This window comes from Lepisosteus platostomus, chromosome 12 (assembly GCF_059453375.1).
Source record: "Lepisosteus platostomus isolate fLepPlt1 chromosome 12, fLepPlt1.hap1, whole genome shotgun sequence".
NCBI lineage: Eukaryota > Metazoa > Chordata > Actinopteri > Semionotiformes > Lepisosteidae > Lepisosteus > Lepisosteus platostomus.
The window spans coordinates 448,575-472,804 of NC_142622.1; the positions used below are offsets into that span (position 1 = coordinate 448,575).

Here is a 24,230-nt window from a genome sequence, read left to right on the forward strand (position 1 = left end):
ACCTCAGTGACTCACAGCTGATTCATCACCTGCCGGTATCCCCTAGCAGTGAGGATCGACGACAAGCAAATATAAACCACTAAAAACATTCTAGATACTTAATGCTCAGCTTAATATAAACCTAAAACCATCTGGACGTAGGTTAAGGGACACAACCTGATCCCGCAGGGTTCCTTACCTTAGCCAGGTCAGATTGCAGAGTCTGCCTGCAGCTCTGCTGTCACTGCTACCCTACACTACGACTACTAATATCAGACTGTCTTCTACACCGGACTACTGCAGGGCTTCTGCGTATTCATACCAAAGAGGTAAAAACTCCAGTGAGGATATAAAGCAAGTATCTAAACTCAACAGAAATCAATCGGTATTGAGTACATCAATAAAAAGGGAAATCTTAAATTCTAGATATATAAGACTTGATTGATCCAGGAGGGAAATTGAGGAAATTCAGAGGAAATTGAAATATATTTATTATTAGATTTAGTATCTAAAAGTATCAGTCATTTTGATGTACTGACAAAATGTTTTGAGGAGGTAAAAAGACTCATTGATGCAGGTGTAATCTGTTATTTATAAAGGTGCATTGCAAATAGTCATTAAACAGGGAGTACATCAGTATGGCAGTGGCAACAGACATCAGCGTGATGGATGTGGTTTAGACGTCCTCTCAGGCTCAGAAAACATCAGGTAGATAAAACATATTTAACTATGTGTCAATTTCATATTGAAAAGTAAAAAGGAATACGAACAAAACCTCTTAGCAGCGGTGCCTTCTACAGGTGTGAGAGAATGAGAGAGCAGGAATATGAGACCAAGATTAGGATAAGAACAGCAAAAAATCTGAGATTGGGTAAGTATGGAAAAGGTGGGTAGAAGGGATGGAATTCTGTGAATTCCAGGAGGGATATCAGAAAAGACATTTAGCAATGGGAAAGGTGTAAACCTAATATAATTATGGATTAGGATTTCTTTCTTTAGTAGGAGTCTTTTAACCCCTAGGAAATTATGCACTAAGAAAGGTCATTATTAGCATGGCTGGGAGAAAACATGAGGAATTATTATGTCGGAGGGATCTGTGATCCTCCAGAAAGATGTCAGAAGCTAAAATGATCCTAGATTTCCAAACTCTGTAGCACCTTGTCACCTCCCAGTTTCCATTCTTTTCTATTTTTCTGCATGGAATTACCAACTGCCCATTGATTCAACCATCCAGCTAGCAACTGACAAAGAATGGTGTCTCACAAAAACAAGCAAACATTAGTGACCATTAGTAGACCATGCACTGAAGTGCAGATTGCCTGCAGTCTAAATGCTGTATAGCAGGGGTACAGACAGTAGGCTTGACTGTTTTCAGGAATGATATGCTCTGAGGAGAAAACAAGAAACTACCATTATGGTCCTGTCTTTCCTGTTTTGAATGTAAAATTGGATCCTGCCAGAGCTTGTAGAACTGTAACTATCTACTTTTCAATATTTAATTAGACCAGGCCTCAATGTGAAGACATTTAATTTTGTTTCCTGTTCTATTGACATTCAGCACTAAAGTAATTTATTTTTCAGCTTGTTTCTGTGAGCTGTGAGCTATGTAGTACTGGTGACAGTGATGACAACAGGTGGGGAAATTCTTACAATTACAATTACAATTTTCTGCTCTACAACAGGAAGCACTATATTTCCAAGTGGAAAGTTTCTCACCCACTTGAGAGAGGAGTTTATTTGTCATATGTACATGTAATATAATAATAATAATAATAATAATAATAATAATAATAATAATAATAATAAACCTTTTTAAAATGTTATATAGCGCCTTTAAAGGGGGCTTCTCAAAGCACTTTACAGAATAAAAACAACAATAAATAAAAAGAATACGCAAGATAAAACACAATTAAAATACACAGAGGAGACCGTGGATGGTGGTACTAAGTATAGTAGGAGCAGAGGGGTAAAGAATGGAGCCAGTTAAGTAAAGGGTTCACTGAGATTTGTACTCGCACTATTCTCTCTTGATCGTGTACAGTACAATAAACAAAATTTTCACATAATTTATACAGTACATTCCAAAACTAATACAAAAATAATAATAAATAATGACAGTACATCAAAGCGACAATAACATACAACAGGCATCACGGAACAATAAACACACTGGACAATAAATACGTGGTAGTCCAGTAAACGTAGTGCAAAGTTATGAGGAGCATTGAATTCTGAGGCATTGCTCAGTTAGCTGTTGATGATGTGTACCGTAGTAGCTATTCTTAAGTCTAGTGGTCTTTGCCTTAATGGTGCAGTACCACTTTCCACTGCATGGGGGGGGAATTCCATCCTGAATGATGGAATGGGCTTTATTGCAACTGCGGGGGGTGTGGATCCCATTAATTGATTATAAGTCAGATGGTAAGTAGATATAATTCTCTGTGCCATTGCCACAACCCTGTGTAGAGAGACTTTGGCTTACTTGCTTGCTGTCTTCTTCCTCCTGTGCCTTTCGGAACTCCTGCTCTATGGAACAGTCCAGCTCATTGAAGAGGCCAACTTCTTCACAGTTCTTCAGAAACCGAGTGGGTGTAGGTGTCTGGTCTGAAACGAGTGAATAATAGCAAAGGAACAAGTTTATTCCATGCTGAAATGAAAAGAGACACAACGTTTTAGCCATGGAGCCCTCTTCGGGTATGTTAACATGTAAGTATATCATGTCTGTATATATAGTGTAGTTATAGTATGTTTTACAGTAAAAAATACATATTTTCAAAATCTTTCCCACTTATAAGCCACTTTTCTTTAAAAAGAGATTTCCTGCAAGGTATCTGATTATTGTGTCAGACAGCTTTTACTGTATATGCAGTACATCAACTTTTTTCTTACATTCTGGAGGAAAGGTCAAATATACTTAAATTCACATTAGTAAACATAAAAATAGTAAAGTTATTAGAGCACTCAATTAACTTCATTTGTTATCAGACCAATTGTCAACCACAGCAAGATTCTGACATAAGCAAAATGAGTGCTATGCCTATTATATTCATCTTTTAGAACCCTATTTGTGAAGCATACACAAAATGTCAGATCCTTACACCCTCACATTTCAAAGAATTTTCACATAATCTAATCTGATTCTAGTTAAATTTATCTTTGTGTGTGTCAAGAAAACGCCTGTTCAAATATTTTCTCAAATATAACTCATTATTAGGGCAGGACTGTGCTGTGTTTTTAAGAGATGTGAGATTCCATGGCTTCAGCAAAGACAGTGAGCCCACTTAAAAGTCTGAAAAGATCAGAAAAGCAGGCCTTTGCCGGCAGCTTGTGGAATGTGCAGGAGTAGCCATCTTTTATGCGAAGCTGAGCCGGCCCTGCACTGTCCTGCCGTCAGCTGTGTCCCCTTCAGTTCCCCCGCAGTCCACAGCACTCTAATATTACATTCCTGCAAGAGTCTCACTGGAGACACGTGGCACACCAATCCCCGGTAACCCAAGAGAGTGAGCTTTTTAAATCAGGGAATCCTATTACATTCCAAAGAGCATAAATAATAGAAAAGGCTCCAAATCACAGCGGCTGTGCTTCTGTGTCACAGATCAAACAGACCTTGGTAAGGCCTTGCAAACTATTTCTTTGAATGTCCAGTTTGAGCAAACTGTAAGGTGCATAAGATGATTTTTAAAGCTTTATTTATGGAATTATAACAAAGTTATAACAGAGTTTCGGGAGGAAGGGCAGATCTTAATCTTGCACACTTCTGCTCACGTGCGTATATAAGTACATTCCCATGCTCATCTCACTCGTACCCCTCCCGCCACCCTACACCCCTGTAGCAGCTCCCTGGCTCAATCCTCGCAATTTGAGGGAGGGTCTGGATGGCCATGTCCTCGTGGTGAGGCTGCCAATTCCCTTGCCCAGGGGAGCTCTGTCAAATAGCATCTGCATATCTCGTCTTACTCTCACATCTAGCCCAACTACTGCAATTCAGGCAAGTCAAATGAGAACAAATTCTCATTACAAATATCAAATGACAACATGGATACCCATTTATACAAGCAGACATTTACTACAGCAATTTAAGTGAAGTACCTTGCTTAAATGTAAGCCAATAGCACTTCTCCTGGGATTTGAACCCACAACTTTCTAAAGGCCAGTGACCACTACTCTATAAGATTACCCTCAATCACACGAAAAGATGTTTATTAATGTATTCTGTCATGAGCTGGTTCTAGAATATCTCCAAGAACACTGACACTATATTGACAAAAGGCCCTGGTGAGATCTCAACTTAAAGGACAACAGTATGCAGTGGCTACACCATTCTTTGAGACTCGCTTGTTTTTTCCATTGTCTAAATTGCTTTTTAAGTGGTTAAATGTTACAGAGTATACTCTCTCCACTGCTGGGCTGTCCTAGAAAAAAAAAGCTGTAAGATCCAATAGTCACAGACATCAAGTTGATACATTAAATCTTACTGCTGTTTATTAGGTTTAGATCTTTTAATGGTCAAGCTTACCCAAAAATAAAACAAGCAGGCTTCACTTTGAACAGTGTACAAGTTCAATGCAAAAGTGAAGCATTTAGGGATGTTGGGCCATGCGAGACCAGCAGCACCTTTGACATTAGCAAGACCAAAAATTGAAGGTCCAATATAAGAAAGGGGCTTTTTGTCTGATAAGGTTCAACATTTGGACATTTGGGACAGACACAAATTACTTATATAACATTTATACTTCAACTTCAAAGAAAACTTTGACCTCAAATATTAATGCACAGAAACGTTACCTTCTACTGCCACAGAGTTTCAGCCTTCTTCAGCCTACTATTTGTTTTCAGGGTTTCAAAATAGTAAAATGGAAAAATGTATCGTGTTTTATTTAACAGTGTATAAGTCTTTGGAATAAAAACTATACAGTTATACCTTTCAAAAAATCAATGAAGTGGTAACCACTCATTGGAGCATATGTACTGTATTATGACTGTTTTCAGTTTATTTGGTGTTCACATCTAGTGCTGTTTTCACACTCAATGAAAGCACTCTCATTTGGAGTATTTCACCAATAAGAAATCTCTTTAGGCAAACAGCACCAGCACAAAGCATCTACTGTTTTGTTTCAGAATTTTAGAATTTAATGGAGATCCCAAATTCAGAATGAAAAAACTACAAGGCCTTTTGTTAACGCAAAACGTTATTAAAGAGAGTACTGAATATTGTAGTATAAAAGGGATCCAGAACCTTGCTAATTGTTACAGATAGTAATGGGGGCATCATAACAAGATCTTTCCTTCCCCCACCCAGTTTATTAAAAAAACTCCTCCGCATAGAACCTTAGCAAAAAAGATCTTACACATGGTAAGAGAGAAGGCACTGTGAGGTTCAGATTGTAAGTGAGAGAGGCTGGGAGTTTAATCGTTTGATGTGCGGGGGTAATGGCTTCCAGTGATAACCTCACTGGACATGTTGCTTCTCTGAATTAGCTGGTGATGTTTGGTAGACAACACATGTTAATGAAGCTCATGATCTATAAGGCCAATGTAGTCACACAATCAACCAACAGATTTTTTATTCGTCAAAGGGACATGAGTCCGAAAAGGACAATGAATTGGATTCAGAAATTCAAAACTTAGAAGAAAAGTATTGTTTTAAAGTTTGACTTCTAAAATAAATGAAAAAATTAAGGAACTCCATTATTCTATTTTTTTGTATTTTACCTATTATACAATAATAAAAAAATCAATCTTTGTAATTCACCATTAATAGCATTATTAAAAGACTGCTGTCTTACCTGATAATATGTTATCATTTTTTATAGATGGAAACTTCAAAGTCATTTCATGCTTGTGTCTGTGAATCATCAGGTGATCCTCCGTAGGAAAGCGCTGTCAGACAGAAAGAGCTGGCATTAGCGTGCAGAGTATGAGAACGCAGCAGATCACTACAGCTTGTCTGGACGACCTCATGCAGGGTATGACAAAGTACAAGAACGCAGCAGATCACTACAGTTTATCTAGCTGACCTGATGCAGGGTATGAGTATGCACAAGAGGGCAGCAGATCACTACAGTATGTCAGGCCAAAGTCGTGCAGGGTACGCATATGCACAATAGGGCAGCAGGTCACCACAGCTTGTGTGACCAACTTTGTGCACAGTATGAGGTTGCACAAGAGGGCAGCAGGTCGCCAAAGTTCGTGTGACTGACCTTGTGCAGGGTATGAATATGCACAAGAGTATAGCAGGTCACTAAAGCTTATCTAGCTGACCTGATGCACGGTATGAACATGCACAACAGGTAGCAGATCACTACAGCTTGTGCAAAATGCAAAAGAGTGCAGCAAGTCACCACAGCTTGTGTAGCTGACTACACATGGCACCTTGCTGCTTTGTATTCACAAAACCAAAAGTCTTGAAACCATTTTGTAATAAGCACAACAGCAAAGGAAAACCTGAAAGAAAGGATATCACGAACATACAGTCTGAAAATACTGTATCCTTCATGCACATGGTTTCATTCCTGACTGCAGTACTATGCAAAACTGCATAAAGAAAAGACCTCAACAAGAGATTCATATACTAAAGTGAAAGCGGTATGTAAAAATGCAAAAAATACCATTACGACAGACCTACCCTTAATCAGGGCAGTCCCATGGGCTTACACACACAAGACTCGTGACTTAAGAGTCAAGTCAAGGAAGCTTCATTGTTCTGTATGTCTTTCCATGTCAAACACAACAAAAAGTAAGCACTCAAAAACACTCAACAAACAAAAAGCCTAATTATACACATTTACCACACCAATCTATACAGCTACAGTACCACACCAATCTAAGTCTCTACTAAGGCACTTCATCAAATGGTGTGTGGTGTGTGGGATCACTGCACTATTCAAACCATCCCCAAGTGTCCAAGACTGAAGGTAGAGGCACTAGAGGTTCTTCTTGCTACACTGCCCAAGATGGACATCAAGGGTCACTCTTATGACTTCCTTCTCCCAGGTCTTTGGAGATGGTCTTTCCAAAGCAGCTCTCAACCCATTGTTCAGTACAAGGCCATCAAGCAGTTTAAGAAAAATGAAAAGAGAAATGAAAAGAAAAGAGTGAAGTAATAGCTCTGCATTATTCAAGACTAGAGTGCACCATTTTATGATAGACACTAGCCTTAACCTGAGCAGTCTCGTCTGCACATACAAAAAATCACAATTGCCAAAAAATGAAGTTCAGGAGGCTTTATTGTATGATTTTAAATAAACACCACTAGCACTGTGCATGTCCTTTGTGCCAATCAAAAAGCTTAATTACACCCTATATGAAACTGAATTTCTAAAATCTTTACCAAAAAGCAAACAATAAAGTCAGTCACCTCTGGTGTGGCTATTTACAAAGACTTAGAGGCTGCATTGTGGCTTCCACTGGCAGGTTAGCTGTAACTGAAGCCCCTTTTTAAAGACATACTGAGTAAAAATATCATGTTCAAAATAATCACAAAGTGATACACACAATGTTCTTTTGTAAGTAATAAGGAACCGTAAAAAATATGGTAGATGTTTTTATCATTGGAAATTATTCACATTTTCCTTTGCTGGGCTTAGAAAACAAAATAATAAATAAATACTCATAAAATAGCATTAAAGTTTTGTTATTTTTTTATAAAGTGTACATGGAAATTTAAAAATAATGTATTATATTCACAATATTCATGAAATGCTTGAGTACTTTTAAGACAGTGTAGGCGTGTTTATGTTAAGAAATTTGACATTCCTGAGCTACTGGACTTAGACTGGTCTTGGTTCTAGAAAAACTAAACTTTGCAAAGAAAAACAATTAAAACCACTTGAAGGTGCAATGAAGCAGCAATGTCATCCCTAATTATATAAAACAACATTTTTATAACTGTTTTGGATTTGTCAAGCTTTTCCATGAGTCAAAAAGTTTAAACTACTTCCATATTTCACTACATAACTATATTCACAGTAACATGAAAGCTATAACTTGCATGATCACTACGCTACAGAACAGGAGAACTTTCAGAGCAATAATTTGCCTTTTTATCAAATTTTTACACATGTGCGAAGAGCTGTTAAAACAACTTTTAAATATGACTTTGAAATCCACATTCACAGTTGAAGTTGGCTGCTTTGAGTGGCTAGCCCAGTGTTTACCCTGAGGCTCAGAAAAACAGGCTTCAAACTTCTGACAAAGACAGGAGTTATGTGAAAACACTGCCTTCACAAGCTCTTCTATGGAAAGAATGAACTGTAATTAAAAATAAAAAAGGCTCTTCTTTACTGAATGCAGGTCAGTGTTTTCAGAATTATGTTCTGAATTCTTGTCAGTTTTGTATTCAATCAAGACTACTTTCTGTCTACTTTCTACTGATCCAGGTCAGTTTAGATAAATTAACTCAGGAAAACATATAGTTAATTTTTATTGGCATATTTGAAGTAAAAGCAAAAAAGTAACGGTAAAAGTAACACATGAACGTAATGTAAATAAAAAACAGAAACAATGACTGTTGACTGTAAGAATTAAATATTTCTAAATATTATTATTATTAAAGACTATAGTGCACTTACATTTCTACACAAAAATCTTTCAATTTCATTTTAAATCTGATTTTTCTTGTTAAATTACCTGTCTCCTTATAGCAGTTTTGGCAACTCTAATTAAAATGCAGCTTTTAACATCAATGAAAAACACCAGCTGCAAATGACCTTTAATACTTCTTGCATTTCACTGAGGTACACATTATTCCACTTCTATTCAAGATGTACGACAGGATTCATTATCAAGTTACTATGAACATACATCACATTGTTTCCATTGGACTCACCTGCGAGCAGCCTGGGGCATTACAAACAAATGGCCTTTCTTGTTCCAAATTCATCATTGACACTTCATAAAGCTAAACACAAGACAGGAAAAAAAGACCATGAACATGCCTTCCAGGTAAATTCTGAACACTCTCAGATTCTCTTGACTATGGATTATACATTCATGCCTACAATGCCATAGCACACAACAGTGGTGCTGGTGCTGTCCAAATAGACCCCTGAAAAAGAAGCCTAAAGTTTCAGCACGTAATGTACTCAAACCTAAGATGAATCTAAGAATGCAGGTAATATTAGCCAATAACTTGAAGGCAACATACTTTCTGCCTTTTCTGATCTCTGGTTCTTTGCAAATCAAAGAGGAATTTAATCTCATACCAGAGCATTAGTAACTGAAAATGAGAGTTTTCTCAATTTTAAATTAGCACACTGTTAACCGAAACATCAATCAAAAAACACAGCCCCTATACTACGGTTATTTAAGATAAGCATTTGTGCATTTTCTATACTTTAACTTCCAAGAGGACCAATGGTCACATGATCTAATAACTGGTGCGTATTGCAAACACAATGAAAATTGGAACCTTTTATCAAAAATGTTCATTTTTGAGAAATAGTATCTCTTGTCAATTCTGCTAAAGTTCTTACTTTCCCTTACAGTTAATTAAATATTTGGAATTAAAACTTATGTTTTGCTAGGACAATGAGTTTGGAACCTTGGGACACATAAGTTCTTAGTCTGATATCAAAATTGGCCCAAGCAGGTTCCTTTATGTCACCCAGGTGCAGAGAACCCCACACAGTGCAGAATCCCTTCCTTACCACTTTATTACTCAAAATACATGTTTCATTACATAACTTTTCCACTTCATGCTGTGACATTCAAATTAAATAAATGCATACATTCCAAATTCTTTAACATTCCTTTCATTTTGCAGTATGGTCTCTCCAATCAGCAAAGGACAGCTAGAAGACGAATATTTTCCATAGGAAAGAACAAAATTAAACTGAATAAAACACCACACTTAACATGCTGTGTTCTAGTTACCACTTCCTCATTATTATTCCCCTTTCTCCTACTCATACATTAGCTTACAATTGCATAGAAAAAATAAATCCTAATTACTACAACAGTAGTGGTGTAATATTAAATTCATAACTTCATTAATTAGACTTCATTGGCTTTTACGTAGATAATACAGTATATGCTACAAAAACAAGAATCACAAGATTTGTACATAAATGTTTGTCATTTTTTCATTTGCACGGTAAATCCTTTTCCACCTTTGGCACTGATGTTCTCATGTTTCCATTGCCCAATATAAACTGAGATAAAGTAACATTGGAAAGAAGAGCAGTCTCTGCTATAACATCTGGTATAACACAGGGGTGAGTCTCAGCCATATTAAAAGCGATGATAAAAGTACAACCCCATTTAGATAATGAGATGTGGAAAACTACCTCTGGCATGTAGCCTGCACTTTTCTGTTTGGCTGTTGGCACTGCAAAGGACTACATAATACTAAGTTTTATCAAATCTAGACTAGAATATTGAGCTGTATCATTCATTCTTTTTGATTATTCTTTAATACATATAACTTTGAACACTGTATTTGAGATTCTGCTATAGAAAATAAACAGATTCATGGTTACAATGTCTATAGTCATCCAAAATTTAACGGATAATGGAGATTAATGTTAAGTACAGTAAAACCCTCTTTACAATATTACTTAGAATGATTTTAGTCTCCTGTAAGTATCATATTGGTAAGAATTAAATTCCTTTGCATATTTTTTCACATTCCACATAGAGGTTGCGACCTTTTACCAACTTTATGATATTTTTAATTGGAAGCAAAGTGTTCAGATAGATACTTTAATAATCCTGTGAGAGAAATTGTAGTACAACAGCAAAAGTACGAAGTCTGATTTGAGTAAAAATACTCCATAACCTACAAACAAAAACAAAACTTAACTTGACTAAAATAATACAGTAAATGAAGAACAGGTATCCAAAAACTGCGGCAAGTATACACAGACTTATGAGTCCTAAACCATCTGAAAAGCAAAAAGACTGGGATAAACAAATTGTTCAGTTTTCCATCTGTGAATTTTAAACAGATCTTTGCCTAAAATACTTTTTTAACAGCTAGAAATTTCAGTTCTTAAATTGTATCATTTACACAAACCATGGTGTAACACGCATGGGCACTTGGGTTCTAGATGGTCAGTGTGTCTGCACATTTTTTAAGTGTCAAAGCACCACCAGCTGAAGGGCTGGCAGAACCAAATTGTAAGCTGATTAGGTTAAGAACCATATTAAAATGATTTCCTACAGACACATCAGCCCTCCAGAACCACGTGTGTCCACTCCTCTTCTAGAACCTGCCTCTTCTACACCAGTACTGCTGAAGAAATCTGTTTCCTCACATTTCAATTTCCTGTTTCATCTTTTACAGTACTTTTGATGTGTAATATTGAAAGAAAAATATTTTACATTTTAGTCCTATTTTATGTGATACTGTTCTTTTCAAAAAGATTTCTTTCTAGATATAGTTTTTGTTTGGGATACTCTACTAAATACATGAAGCAGGATACTTTTGCCATCCCTTCTCTAATGACGCTATATCATACTCCCTCGTGATTCTCCTGAACTCCCTCATCCAAAGCAGTCATTACCCTTGAGTAGCATTTGAGCTTCAGCTGATAGGATCCTTTATAGTCCCACTCCAATCAGTGTGAGAAAAATTAAATTCTCCCATTATAACTGTATTTTACATCTTACATCCATGTCTCTCCTGACCTCATCATTAAAAACTGCATTATAGGATGAATTATAATCTGCTGTGAATTAAGATAAAAACTGAACTTTCTAGGCGAATAATTTTTCCAATGCTACTTTAACTGTGATTGCTTTTACAAATACTTTGTTTGAAAACGGCATCTGGGACTTGAAAGTGTTAACCGCGAAAGGATGACTTTTAACCCTGTGTTACTAAGTATGGTCCATTTCTGTCCGTCTGAAAATAAAAACTAGATCTAAAACTAGATTTAAGTAATCCTAATTTTATATATATATTTTGAGACAGATCAGGGCTCCATTCTACATGCGCGTTGGTGGTATAGTGGTGAGCATACCTGCCTTCCAAGCAGTTGAGCTGGGTTCGATGCCAGGCTATCGCGTCGGCAAATGTTTTTCGCGGGCAGTGTGGTGGCTCTGTGGCTAAGGATCTGTGCCTGTAGCTGGAAGGTTGCTGGTTCGTATCCCGTGGCTGGCAGAGGAATCCCTACTCCGTTGGGCCCCTCCAGGGGTGCTGTATAAATGGCTGACCCTGTGCTCTGACCCCAAGCTTCTATCCCTGTCTGTGTGCCTCATGGAGAGCAAGCTGGGGTATGTTACAGTATATGGCCAATAAAGTTCTATCTCTACATGACATCTCTCTCTTTGTGGGAATGGGGAGAGGAAGGTACCTGAGGCCAGAACCAGACATTTCTGTGGTAAGGTAGCTCCAGGGAGTCTCTCAAAGGTGACTCAGTAGTGAGTGGAGGAGTGTTCACACCGGAAGCTCTCAAAAAGTAAGCAGCACTAACCTGAGGTCTTGCGTCTAGCCCTTGCTGTAACAGCATTGAAAGACCTGCTCTCCATAGGCCTACAGTACATGTTGAAGTCTTTCAGTAACATCATATTACAATATTATTAAAATAAAAAATATTAATGAATCTATCAAATCACCTTTAGTCTATACTGAATTAAAGAATCCAAAAGAAACTGAAAAGAAATGTTGGGAAGGTTAAAAGTAATTCTACCTGACTGAAAATTATTGTCAGACAACAAGAAACCAGTATCAAGCAAGTAGATTAATAAAGACTGTGAATCTAGTCTTGTGTCTCTATGACAGGTTGTTACATTTTCCTATAATGTCACCATAAATTCACCAATCACAACAAAAGAACACTAATCATTCAACGTTTTATTTAGATTGCCTCAAATAATAAATAAATGAATTCCTCATGGGTATAAAACACCCCTGCACATGTATTTATTTTTTACACTAAAAACCTGGTATTTGCAAGAGTAAAGTACCTTACTGCATGTGCAAAAAAACATAATATCATAGCTTACCCTGTATTAGAATTATTTTTTTCATTCTTAGTAGCACACACTTTCCTTACCTTTTATGACTTCTTTTTCTAATTAATATAAATGCAGTACTACCATTCTGTAATGAAGTTTATTACAGCTCAGTAATAACCGACAAGAAAGTAAGTGAAGTGTACAGCTTTGCACCTACTGTAAAAGCGGAGACATCTTGCATAAAGAGGCTGGACATAAAGGTGGTTTTGTTAGCTGCTCCTGGGTGGAGGTGGGGGTGTGGATGGAGAAACAGCAGTGGCCTCACTCCCTTCCCATTCAACCAACTCACTCTCCTGCTCCTGCGGTTGGTCTACTTTTCTTTCTTCTTACAATTTATTATGTTATCTTTTTCCACAAGACATGTGAGAACTGAGACTGCGATTACTTAGGGAACTACAGCTAACAAAAGTTTTTTTTATATTTAATATTTCTCTTATTTGGCAGTACAACACTTATACAGAGGCTTTAACACACAACATGCATCTAACACTTTCCTGAAAGCCACTGAGTACCTAAAGCCCAACCCATTCAGCACTTCTAACAGAGAGACATAAACATGTTCTTTTGCTATTACAGAGACCAATGCAGGACAGGTGAAATGCTGCCCACATTTACTCTACTACTGCACAGCCTGCGAACAGGCAATTTTGGTCCATGAATGTGGAGAAGGAACACTAATAATCTTACGCAAATAGGCAAAATGGTGAATATGAAACTTGTGAATACTAAGGTTTTACTGTATATCTATTATTCAAAAAACACAATCCAAAGTATCCATTAGAAAACTGCAGTAAGTATGGGGTAAATGGCTTGTATTAGATTTTTTTTTTATTGGTAACCTTGTCTTAAACAACATACTGCTGAGGACCAACTGAAACTACTTTTTTTTCAAATGTGTTTTTCAGTATGGCTTATACTATCTCTGGGCCAGGAATGTAACCGAGCTTTAGACACATAGCAGTTTGGAGAATGAAGGAATCCAACACGCTGTGCCACCGTATGGTCAGCACAAAGGCCAAGACAGAACTTGTAAATAGTGTTTTTGTCAGTGGTTTGCTTGCATAGAGCATGAATTGATTACATGAACAAGGTCAATCAACATTATTTAAATTATAAGAGGCAAACGAGTGAATCATAGGGAGGTGTTGATTTGTACGGTTAATATACTATCATACATCAGTCCACACTTAATACAATGAAACCAGTCAAAATGATTCCAATTCATAGCATTTAGGCAGCTGGATGATTCTTTATATGGAAACTTAAGAACACACTTTGTTTTGAATGAAACATGCTCAGCAAAGGCCATTTATTTCAGCATGTGATCAAATATGTTTCACCTTCATCTGTGACTATAAACAGTTTTTATTTGTCCCAGTAACACACACATTGTGAGCAGGGAAAGGTTTTATCTCTGGTAATAGACACAAAGAGAGGTGCCAGTATCGGTGAAATAATGTTTTTACTTACTCAGCTGAAGGACATACAAACACAAATACAAACCCAAAACCTGGCTCAGGTACAGTAAATTATCCTAACTAGCATTGGTCAGTTAGCCTGCTTACCAGTTTCAGTACAGGCCTCATTTACACATCCAACCTACATTCTCTGGGCCTCTTTCTCTCTCTTTCCCTTTAGTGTTTCCCTTCAAGAAGGATCTTCTCAAGGAAAGGTTCCTTCCTCCTCTCCCTCTTTTAGCCTGTAGGCTTGTCGATTCCATTATGAATCGCATGTCAGGGGAGCTGCTCTCTGTGACACATGATAAGCAGCTGAGAAGCCCCTTTGGAAGCCTTTGCTTCTTGTTCTTGATACATATATATAACCAAGTACTGTATATAATGAAGTAGTTCAGGTGGGGAGCTGCGTCAGCATGCGTAGGCTGCAAAAGAACACATTTCGGCCGTGGAGCCTTATTCAGGTGTGAGCCTTCTTCTCACACCCGAAGAAGGCTCCATGGCCGAAACGTTGTGTTTTCTTTCTTCTCTTTTCAGCATGGAATAAACCTATTACTTGTTCCTGTATATAATGAATATGTGAATAATGTACAGTACGTGTGGATAATGTATATGATTTATACTGTAGATTGCATCCATGGAGTATTAAATAAGGGTTTAAAATTGGTGAATTGGTTTCTTGACTCATAGTATCTGTGCTCAATGAACAGAAAAGGCAAACAAAATACTTTTTACATACAAAATAGAATGAAACTGGTGAACTGCTGAGTTTGCAAGATATGTCTGAACCTATATTATTAAATATTAACAGTCCTACTTCTGGGAGGCCCTGTAATTGCCAAATTCAACTCAAATTCAAATTCAATTAGTTCCATCCAGTCAACATTACTAAGCTGCTTACTTCAGGTAAGGATCATGAGAACACTGATCCCATCCAGAAGAAAAGAGCACTGACATAATACAACAATACAATATAAAGACACCAATGAACCAGTTATTTAGCCTTTAGTAGGTAGGAGTAAACTCACAAAGACACAAGCAGAACACACAAAATCTACAGGAATTCAGCAATTTCAGTGAGGTCCATCAATTAATAATAATAATGTTTCTTTATTAGCCCTATACAATTTCTTGCATTAGGAATGCGTCTTTTTGCATACCCCAGCTTTTCTCCAGGGAGACACAGACACAGAGACAGGGAGAGAAGCTTGGGGTCAGAGCGCAGGGTCTGCCATTGTACAGCGCCCCTGGAGCAGTTGGGGTTAAGGGCCTTGCTCAGGGGCCCAACGGAGTAGGATTCCTCTGCCGGCCAAGGGATTTGAACCGGCAACCTTCCAGTCACAGGCGCAGATCCTTAGCCACAGAGCCACCGCTCCGCCCCAATTAAAAACCCCAATTTAAAACCTGCCCAGTAGATTCCATCAAAAGACTAAAAGCATCACATGAAACTTGGCCCCATTAAAGTCAAAACACTTATAATTATGGTTCCCATGGGTGAGAAAAGTAACGCAAAGCTGTTTGGTTTTGTTTAGGATTAGAAAATGTATTAAAACTGGCCAGGGCAGGCTAACAAATTTTAAAACAATCACCCAGCCAAGGGATTTAACCAGGAAAAATATCATAGCACATTTCTGGTTGCTTCTGCCAGCTGGTACACAAATTTAACGGCCAACTCTGTATTTCCTGGCAAGTGCGTTAATGACTTAGTGTTTTATTAATCCTCACTCTCTTTGCTTTCTTTCATAGATTCACCTCTTCAGAACATGACACTTGGGCAACCACAGATGCTGTAAAATCGTCTAGTAAAGTAAATTCAAACAAAGAATTTAAAATATGTTTATTGTCATAACTCATAGGCTTTCCATGATTTTCCAATTTGAGCATCTCTGCTTTAAGGCACACGCAGGATGCACTGTAACACAGCCGGAGAGTCCTGTGAAAGCAACTGCCGTGTGTGTAAGAGTGCATGAGAACGTGTTCAGGTTCACCTTGCACAGGCTGTTATGCTCCTTCTGATATAGTCACAGGTTTCGGTAGAGTTTTGGCTAAGTAACTTTTGACGTTTGACAAAACATAACTTTTTTAAAAATCCCTTTCCATTTTTTTTGTTTCACTCATATAGCCTTTTTATTCCGATTTTGGAAACTTTAAGAATATGGAGTTACTAATGAAACAAGGTCAAAATCTGATTAGCTAAAAAAAACAAGATGACCAAAGATGGAAAAAAGGGTAAATTAACTGAAGAAAAAAAATCAATCAATTTGCCACTCTGCTCAGTTACAGGATATCTTCAGGAAGCATCAGAATTAATGTATTTTTTGGATAGATTTTTATATGGCAAAATACCATAAATTATAAAAATTGTTCTCCTATTGAAAAAATAGCTTTAGAACAGAGAAACAATAATTCATTAAGCATTTTCATGTTTATGTCTTTGCATTAATAATGATTGGATCTGTCCTATATTACGGTCTTGTTGAGCTGGTTCAGTTGAGTATGGCTGCAAATTAATCAACACTTCTTGCACAGTGTATCAGAGATGCATCAAGGATTGACCTTAAGCACAGAGAAGCAGACTGCTCAAGACTGTGACTCAGAAGCTGAAATCTGTTAGTATAGTAATGAAAATATAATTGTTTTCACAAATTCCAGTGAGAAACCAAAAACATGTTGTAATATTAGGGTAAGAAAAATCATTTTCAATACTAAATCACAATACAAAATTTGTGTTGCCTTTAATGTCCAAGTTTTCTTGCTTTTATTAATTAAATGCAGACACCCTCAAGCAATTGATTTATCTAAAATACAGTCAAATAGCAAAATAAATGTTTTTGGTTACTCTTAACATTCTCGTTAAGATTCTTTATTGTTTGTTTCACAGGATGGCGGCAACGTTTTCATTCCCCAGCCCTGAAGTTATCCTCCGTCATCCCTAGGAGAGTGTGAATCAAAAGTCCTTTTACACCAGCACTACCAAAACAAAGCAATGGAGCTCAAATAAAGTCCTAAAACTAAGTTTTTAATTAGTTTTTTTTCCTTTCAAAAACAGAACACAGAATAATACAAATCTGTAAATTTGGATGTAATGGTAACATTCCTAATGAAAACTTTCTGAGGAGTTCAAATATACTAATAATGTAGAGGGATGTCCAACTAAGGCAAAAACATGTAATGAAAATCAAATCTGAAAAACGTTATACTGTATATACCTACTGTAGCCATTCATTGATGTAATAACCAAAACGCCAGAGGGAAGATATCAACACATCAACTAAATTCTCACACATAAATCGTGAAACCTTGAGACATCAATGTATGACACAGCCACACAAAATGCAGGGAGTGTTAGGAAAGTCACAACATGTTCTGCAGTGCTCTAAGCACACTATTCTCAGAATAAAGCTGAATGCGATTCATCAAAGAAGGAACCTGCAACAGTGCGACTAATATGTTTGCTTACTAATTACTAACAGCTGCAAAGAGGGCATCAAACTTCTCAGAGGGAATATAGTGTGATCTAATACAGGCATGTGTCAAGGCGGTAATCAGAAACACCACTGCTAGGCATTTAAAGACACATTGTTTCGGAAAGCACCATTGGAGACATAGAAATAACTCACCACAAAAAATAGCACAAAGGCTAAGTACACCAAAAAGGACTTAGAAGTATTTAGATACTCACTTCCTTTATATAACACACCATTTTCATGCAATTAATTAATATAATACAGAATATTAACCCTTTATTTTAGAGACTTTTTAGAAATTGACTTGTTACTAAGAATGTATTTTAAGAAGACAACCTAAAATACATCCAGGGGTGCATAATATCAATAATATAGAGACAATATTTAGATGGACTACTATGAAAATTTGGAATTAAGGGGAGCATTTTAGCAGGCATTTGGAATTCCAGTCAATCCAAAATTACTAACACTACAGACCCTCTGAATTGCCTATCATAGTTCCAGCTGAACAACAAACAGCTGAGCACGGCTGCGGACTCACTGGAGACTCATCTGGAGATGAGCTGGGAAGGGTTACTTCACCTCACCAACTACAAACCAGCGATCGAGCAGCAGCCCTGGTCAAAGTCAACAGGGACCGGCTCTCTACTGCCAAGGTCAACAGTGCAACAATATCCACTGGAGAAGCTGGTCAGGGGAATAAAGGAGCCAGTTAGCAAGCAGGACAAGACTGTCTGCAGTCGTCACCCATTCAGGGCGGCTCAGGAGCTGTGATCCTAGACTTTAAATCTGGCGTTCCAAAAGGAAAAGGAAAAATACAGACTGCACAGAGGAAAGAATTAGAGAAAGATATTAAAAAATGTATGTTTTGTACTAAAGTATCATCTATATTATTTGAATATAGGGTCTGCACTCTGAAAAAACAATAGGCCTTTAGTAGTTCCAAACTCAATTTGGATCTTGGTGTAGTGAATACATTTTACACACAAAAACTAAAACTGTTCAAATTGTGATGAATATATCAATATTATGAATCAGAATGTCCATGTGATATTACTTGTATGCCTGAAATGAACAGATTATGTATAAACAATGTTGAAAATGGCCCAACACATTAGTTGATTTCATTCTTCATGCAACAAAATAAAACACGTCTAGTCAGTAAACACTCTGTGTGATGCATTCTGATGTGTGAGAATGAAGTGTGGCTACACAAAGAAACATCTCCATGAACAGCTGTACTTTACATCATAGGCTGTATGATGATACTTACAATTAGGCCTTAAAAAGAGTATTAATGAATATGCTAACAGCACGTACATACTTGATGACATTTCTTTTCAAAATGTAAGAGAATACAGGTTTTCCTGTATAGTTCTAAGTCATCCAGAGAAGGTGATGAGATTTCTTTACTATATTTCACTGTAAGAAATTGAACTTCATAAAATAAAAAACAAAACAGACTTCTTGTTTAAAACAAAACGACACTTATTCCTGCTTTAAGACTTCTTTGTTATCCTGGACAGAGTACAATTATAAAAAATTAAGATTATGCTGACAAAATAATCGAGCAAAATAACTATTCTAACTTTTTAAAAAATATGTTAAATTTTACCAATTATTTTGTCACTTGATGTCAAAACAGTCAAATATGGTTTCATTTTAAGCAAAGCAGTCTGTATCTTGGTTTGATCCTGCGTCTCCCTTCATAACACAGATACCCTGCAGCCTTTTGAATGCAAAGTCTCTTGAGGACAGCAGTGCAAACAGCACTCCACTGAGGTAAAACATTTGCAAGTCACATGTTTCCCCCATTTACAGTATAATTTCATCTGAGATGTTACTGGACCCTTCAAAAATAATTACATTATTATTTATTTGTTCAGCAGCAGATGCCCTTATCCAGGGCAATTTCAATTGTATGCAAAGTTTATACTGAGCATAAGATTTTCATCCACTACGTTACTGCAAAAAAAAGCTCCACAATGTTCTAAGACAAATGGGTACTGAAACACAAACAACATTAGTTTTGTTAGATTCCAGTTCCCTCAATTCCACCAAAAACACGCCAAAAAAATCAATTATTAAGGAACGGCAAAAGTGGATAATTACAGTTATTGCTCTTCGGTTGTGTTTAACCGTGTGAATTCTGCAACCTCACTATACCTTAAAGAAAATTTCAAATTGAAATCCACTTGTATCTTCCACAGAGAAGCTAAATAGCACACATACAGTACTGTACCAATGCTATGGCTTTATTTCTCAAATGCTTAGTTGATATTTTATGTAATAAATCACCATGTTGATGTTTTAGCTAAGTATAGGAAATTTGGTTACATTATACAGTAAGTAACTCTTCATGAGAATTAAAGCCAGGATTAGGGTTTGGAGTAGAATTTCATAAGGAATTTGAGTATAATTCTCCAGGTACACATTAGAATTCAAACAGTATGGCATGAATAAGAGACAGGCACAAACTTGTGTTAGAAATCTGAGTCGTGCTGCTCCCCAAGGGCTTACAGGGACCAAGTTCAAGGTAAGCACTGTAGCCCTTAGTTTAATTTCTCATGCTTTTCATGTATAGGTCTTCATCTATCTATGACCCATGTGTTTATATGTACGTCACTATATTGGAATAAAACAAAAAGAAGACAGACTTAAACCACCTTCTCAATCACAAAACCTCACTTCATCTATTAAATATGTGCAGAATTAGCCAAGAATGACAGACGAATATCAGAAGAAGCCCAAAAACACTTCTACTTCTCTGGCTGAAGCCTAATTTCTTTCACCATATTTGTATACGTTTTTGCAGCAGAAAAATCACAGAACTGAAAAGGGCACATACTGTAATCAAGACAGCTGTACTCCATGCATTAGGCCTCTCTATAAATATTTGTTATAAATTATGTGTAAGTGTTGACACCATTGCACAAATACTATTGAAGAAAACATTATTGTCAGGTTTAGAATTTTACTGGTGGTTTGAAAAAAAATTAATATGTGCACTTTAAAACCTGGGAAAGATTAAACAACACAAAAAGGTACAACAATGACAAACATTTCCTCAGGCTGTTCTGACAAAATCTCAGGCTGTATGACCTGGGTTTTTATCACATAATAATGCAATAATAAATGGTAATTTCCATAAATTGGAAGGGGTTAACTTTTTATAAACACGGAAACTAGCAGAAACTTTCCTCTGAAATTCAAAATGACATATGTGTAACTGCATTTTTATTTCCACAACTTACTATATTACTTTTCCATTTATTTTCCTCATAAAAAAACAACAATGATATTGGAAAAGCAATTCTTCCGCTGAAAGAGGATATGTTTTTTTGAACTTTGTGACCCCTTCCAAGACTTACAGTACATATGGTCCTTAATAATAACACAATTGGCCTCTTTGGCCAGTGATGCCGTGAACATTATAAAAAAAGAATGAAACTGCACCGTCCTGCGTTTCACCCAATTAATTATTTGTAAACTGTGCAGCATTTTACAACAAAGACATTTTGACTAGGTATTGATATCTGATTATTAAAGAACATGTTGACAAGGATTGACAAAGTCACATGTTAAATGTTTTATTTCCTAAGAACCTAGTTCTGAAATCTAGAAGTTTTAACATAAGATTGCATTTTAAGACTTCTCTAGTTGGCTTCTGCAAAAGTGGGTGCAGATTCTAATTAATGACTATAATACTATACTGATTTGGGTAATTCAATAAGCAGTATCGCTATATAAAGCTGCCATCTAGTTAGTTAGATACAGTAGTTAATATTTTCCAGTAATGGGAGGAGGCAATCAAACAATTTGGTGTTTTAACAAAAGAGCGTATATGAAATTCATTTTTGAACTGGGATGTTAAAACCAAGGGTAAACACTAGGAGAACTGATACAAAAATATATTTAATGAATGGTAAGCTACTGTACAGTATTTGCATTACTCTGCTCTTCCGGCAGCCTGAAACTATACATCTCTATAGTGCACAACGATCAAGGTTTGAGGTTTTCATGCATTTTTGTTATGTTTCTGCGAGATTTTTTTTGTCAAAAGTGTCCTGTGCCAATAACGGAATATAAACGCCTGACCTGAAACTGTGAAGTGCATTTGTTTGTGCAGTTACGTCCACTCAGAAGACTGACCTGAGCAGAGTGTTGTTTTCCCTGTCTTTCTTTGTTGCTAGTTACACATCCTACCGGTGTTCTGTTTTTGAGTCATCAGATACTTTACAGTGATGTGACCCTTCGGTTCAGTCTTATTGAGGGTACAATTACTACATGTTGTTGCCTGGTCTGTCTCAAAATAAATGCTTTCAATACTTCATTGATCTGCATCAGACTTGATAAGCTCCCACCAGTCAAGCTGGATGGTCTCCTCCTGTTTTTAACTTTTCTTATGTTCAATATCTAGTTCAGCCCTCTTTTCATCAGACACCATGTGAGATTCCTGCATATGAAAAAAGCTAAATATCTTCGGGTTGTAGACAATTGTACAACATAGATTTCTTGGTCAATGTCAGAAATGTGTTTGTATTTTACAGAGGCAGGTGAGATGGTCCCTACAGGTAGAGGATTTTGAAATGGCAAAGGGACTAGCAGACATTAGTTTTAAAATTTAGTTCATTTTTTAGTCTTTTTCTCATCGTGTAAACTTAGGTAATGTACTGTGCCTTATTTTTATGTCAGTATATTTACAGATGATCAGGGAGAAGTTAATCGCTGTTGTAAGCATCTTGTGTACAACACCAAACAATGCGTTGTCTGGATGTTATAACTTTACGTTGCGTCATCTGCTGTAGTTTACCTGAGAGCCGAAATAACTGCGGTGTCTTCGTGACTTAAAGATATTAGGTCTTACTGTTAAAAAAATAATAGTCGATCTTTAAAAGTGGTAGCACAGTTTGTTTTACGCCAAAAATGACGTGAGGAACTTTAGTCTTTTACAGAAAGCTGGGAAGATGTGAATATACTGTATCTTACTGTTTTAATTGTGTTATTTAAAAAAAATACATTCGAGATGACAGTCCAGGTTAAGAGCACCCACTCGTACTGAAACGTTAATCTTTGGTATATTATCACGTCAAATACACTCTGTACCTCTATTATACCTACACCTATAATTATATGTTTTATTAAATATTAAAAGTAAACTGAATGTATTGTGAGGATATAAACTTGGAAATTATTTGAGCCACAGAGCCCCGAGTCCCTCTCGGACTGTTGAACCGTCTGTGAGCACCGGCGCAACTCTGGAGCGAACACGGCTCCGGCGCCTCTCGAGTGGAGAGCTTCTGCGGAGAAATGTCTATATGTGCTGTCTGCGTGCTGATGTTATTAACTTCACCTTTCCAGCATGATGAGTATGTCCTCGAATCCCCAAGTGAATCAAAATATACTTTGGTTGATCGATTCATTTAGATTTTACAAAGATCTGTATAAAATGATATGCCATCTATCTACGGCTTCCTTGAGTTTCTTAATCCGTTATCCGACTGCTGGTACATGAACATATTCACCCTAATGAATGCGAGACACTATTCTATCCTATGTGAATGGCTTAATAAAGACAAAAGGCGCGGGTACTTCATTGCATATAAACGACTGATTGCAATAGCTTTCAGCAAACAACTTTTACAAAAATCATGGCTACAGTAAAAATGACAGCTGAAACAAGCCTTCTGGAAGGCAAATCGAGGCAGACGCGTTTATTCAAAACTTTGAGGCTCCAGATTAAAACATCGTTTCAGCCTGTGGGTTTTAAAGGCAAGAGTGCTTTGTCAGCAGATCTGCCCCTGAACCCTTCAATATCTCAGACTGTTAATCAAACACTTACTGGTCTGCAGAATGACGTAATCCTGAAAATATAATTCTTATTTACAGTAAAACAGCACGCACGGTTAGCTGCAAACGACAATGAGTGAATGAACAAGCAAAGTTAGATTAATGATATATTTCACCACTAGAAAGAGTGAACCGAAACTGATAAACGAGACTTTATTGTTGCTCGTCAGTAAATCCGTAACTGTATATTACTACATTACTTTATATGTTGCGAAAGTGCACGTTTTCTCACAAACAGTATTTGGGCACCAGCGAGCATGAATTCCGGAATGTCACCAGCCTGCCAGTCTCCTCGGTCAGCCCCGTCTTTGTAGGGCTCACCGCTCTGTGTTGTCTGTTATTGACAGGCACATCAACCTCACAGACGAATACCAACAGCTTGGGGTTCATGTAAGGCAAAGAGACATCTTCAGACTGGAGCCCCCAAACCGGCTTTTTCGTCAGAGAACAGTTGTCCGCCGCAAGTCTGCCAATGTTTAACAGCTACAGTTCAGTTCGACACTTAACACACCCCCGGATT

At 37.0% G+C, this 24,230-nt stretch overlaps 1 protein-coding gene across 2 annotated transcripts in view; it reads right to left on the reverse strand.

Moving 5' to 3' along the window:
- creb5b (cAMP responsive element binding protein 5b) overlaps positions 1–24,230 on the reverse strand; it is a 103,612-nt gene that overhangs the window by 78,922 nt on the left and 460 nt on the right. The window contains exons 2-4 of one of the 2 annotated variants that reach the window (XM_088600299.1): positions 8,807–8,878; positions 5,766–5,859; positions 2,462–2,583 (exon numbers count right to left, since the gene is read on the reverse strand). In XM_088600299.1, coding sequence (XP_088456425.1) covers positions 2,462–2,583; positions 5,766–5,859; positions 8,807–8,863 — 273 coding nt within the window. In that variant the 5' untranslated portion in view covers positions 8,864–8,878. The remainder of the gene's footprint in view (positions 1–2,461; positions 2,584–5,765; positions 5,860–8,806; positions 8,879–24,230) is intronic. The other variant, XM_088600300.1, reaches the window with a different exon arrangement.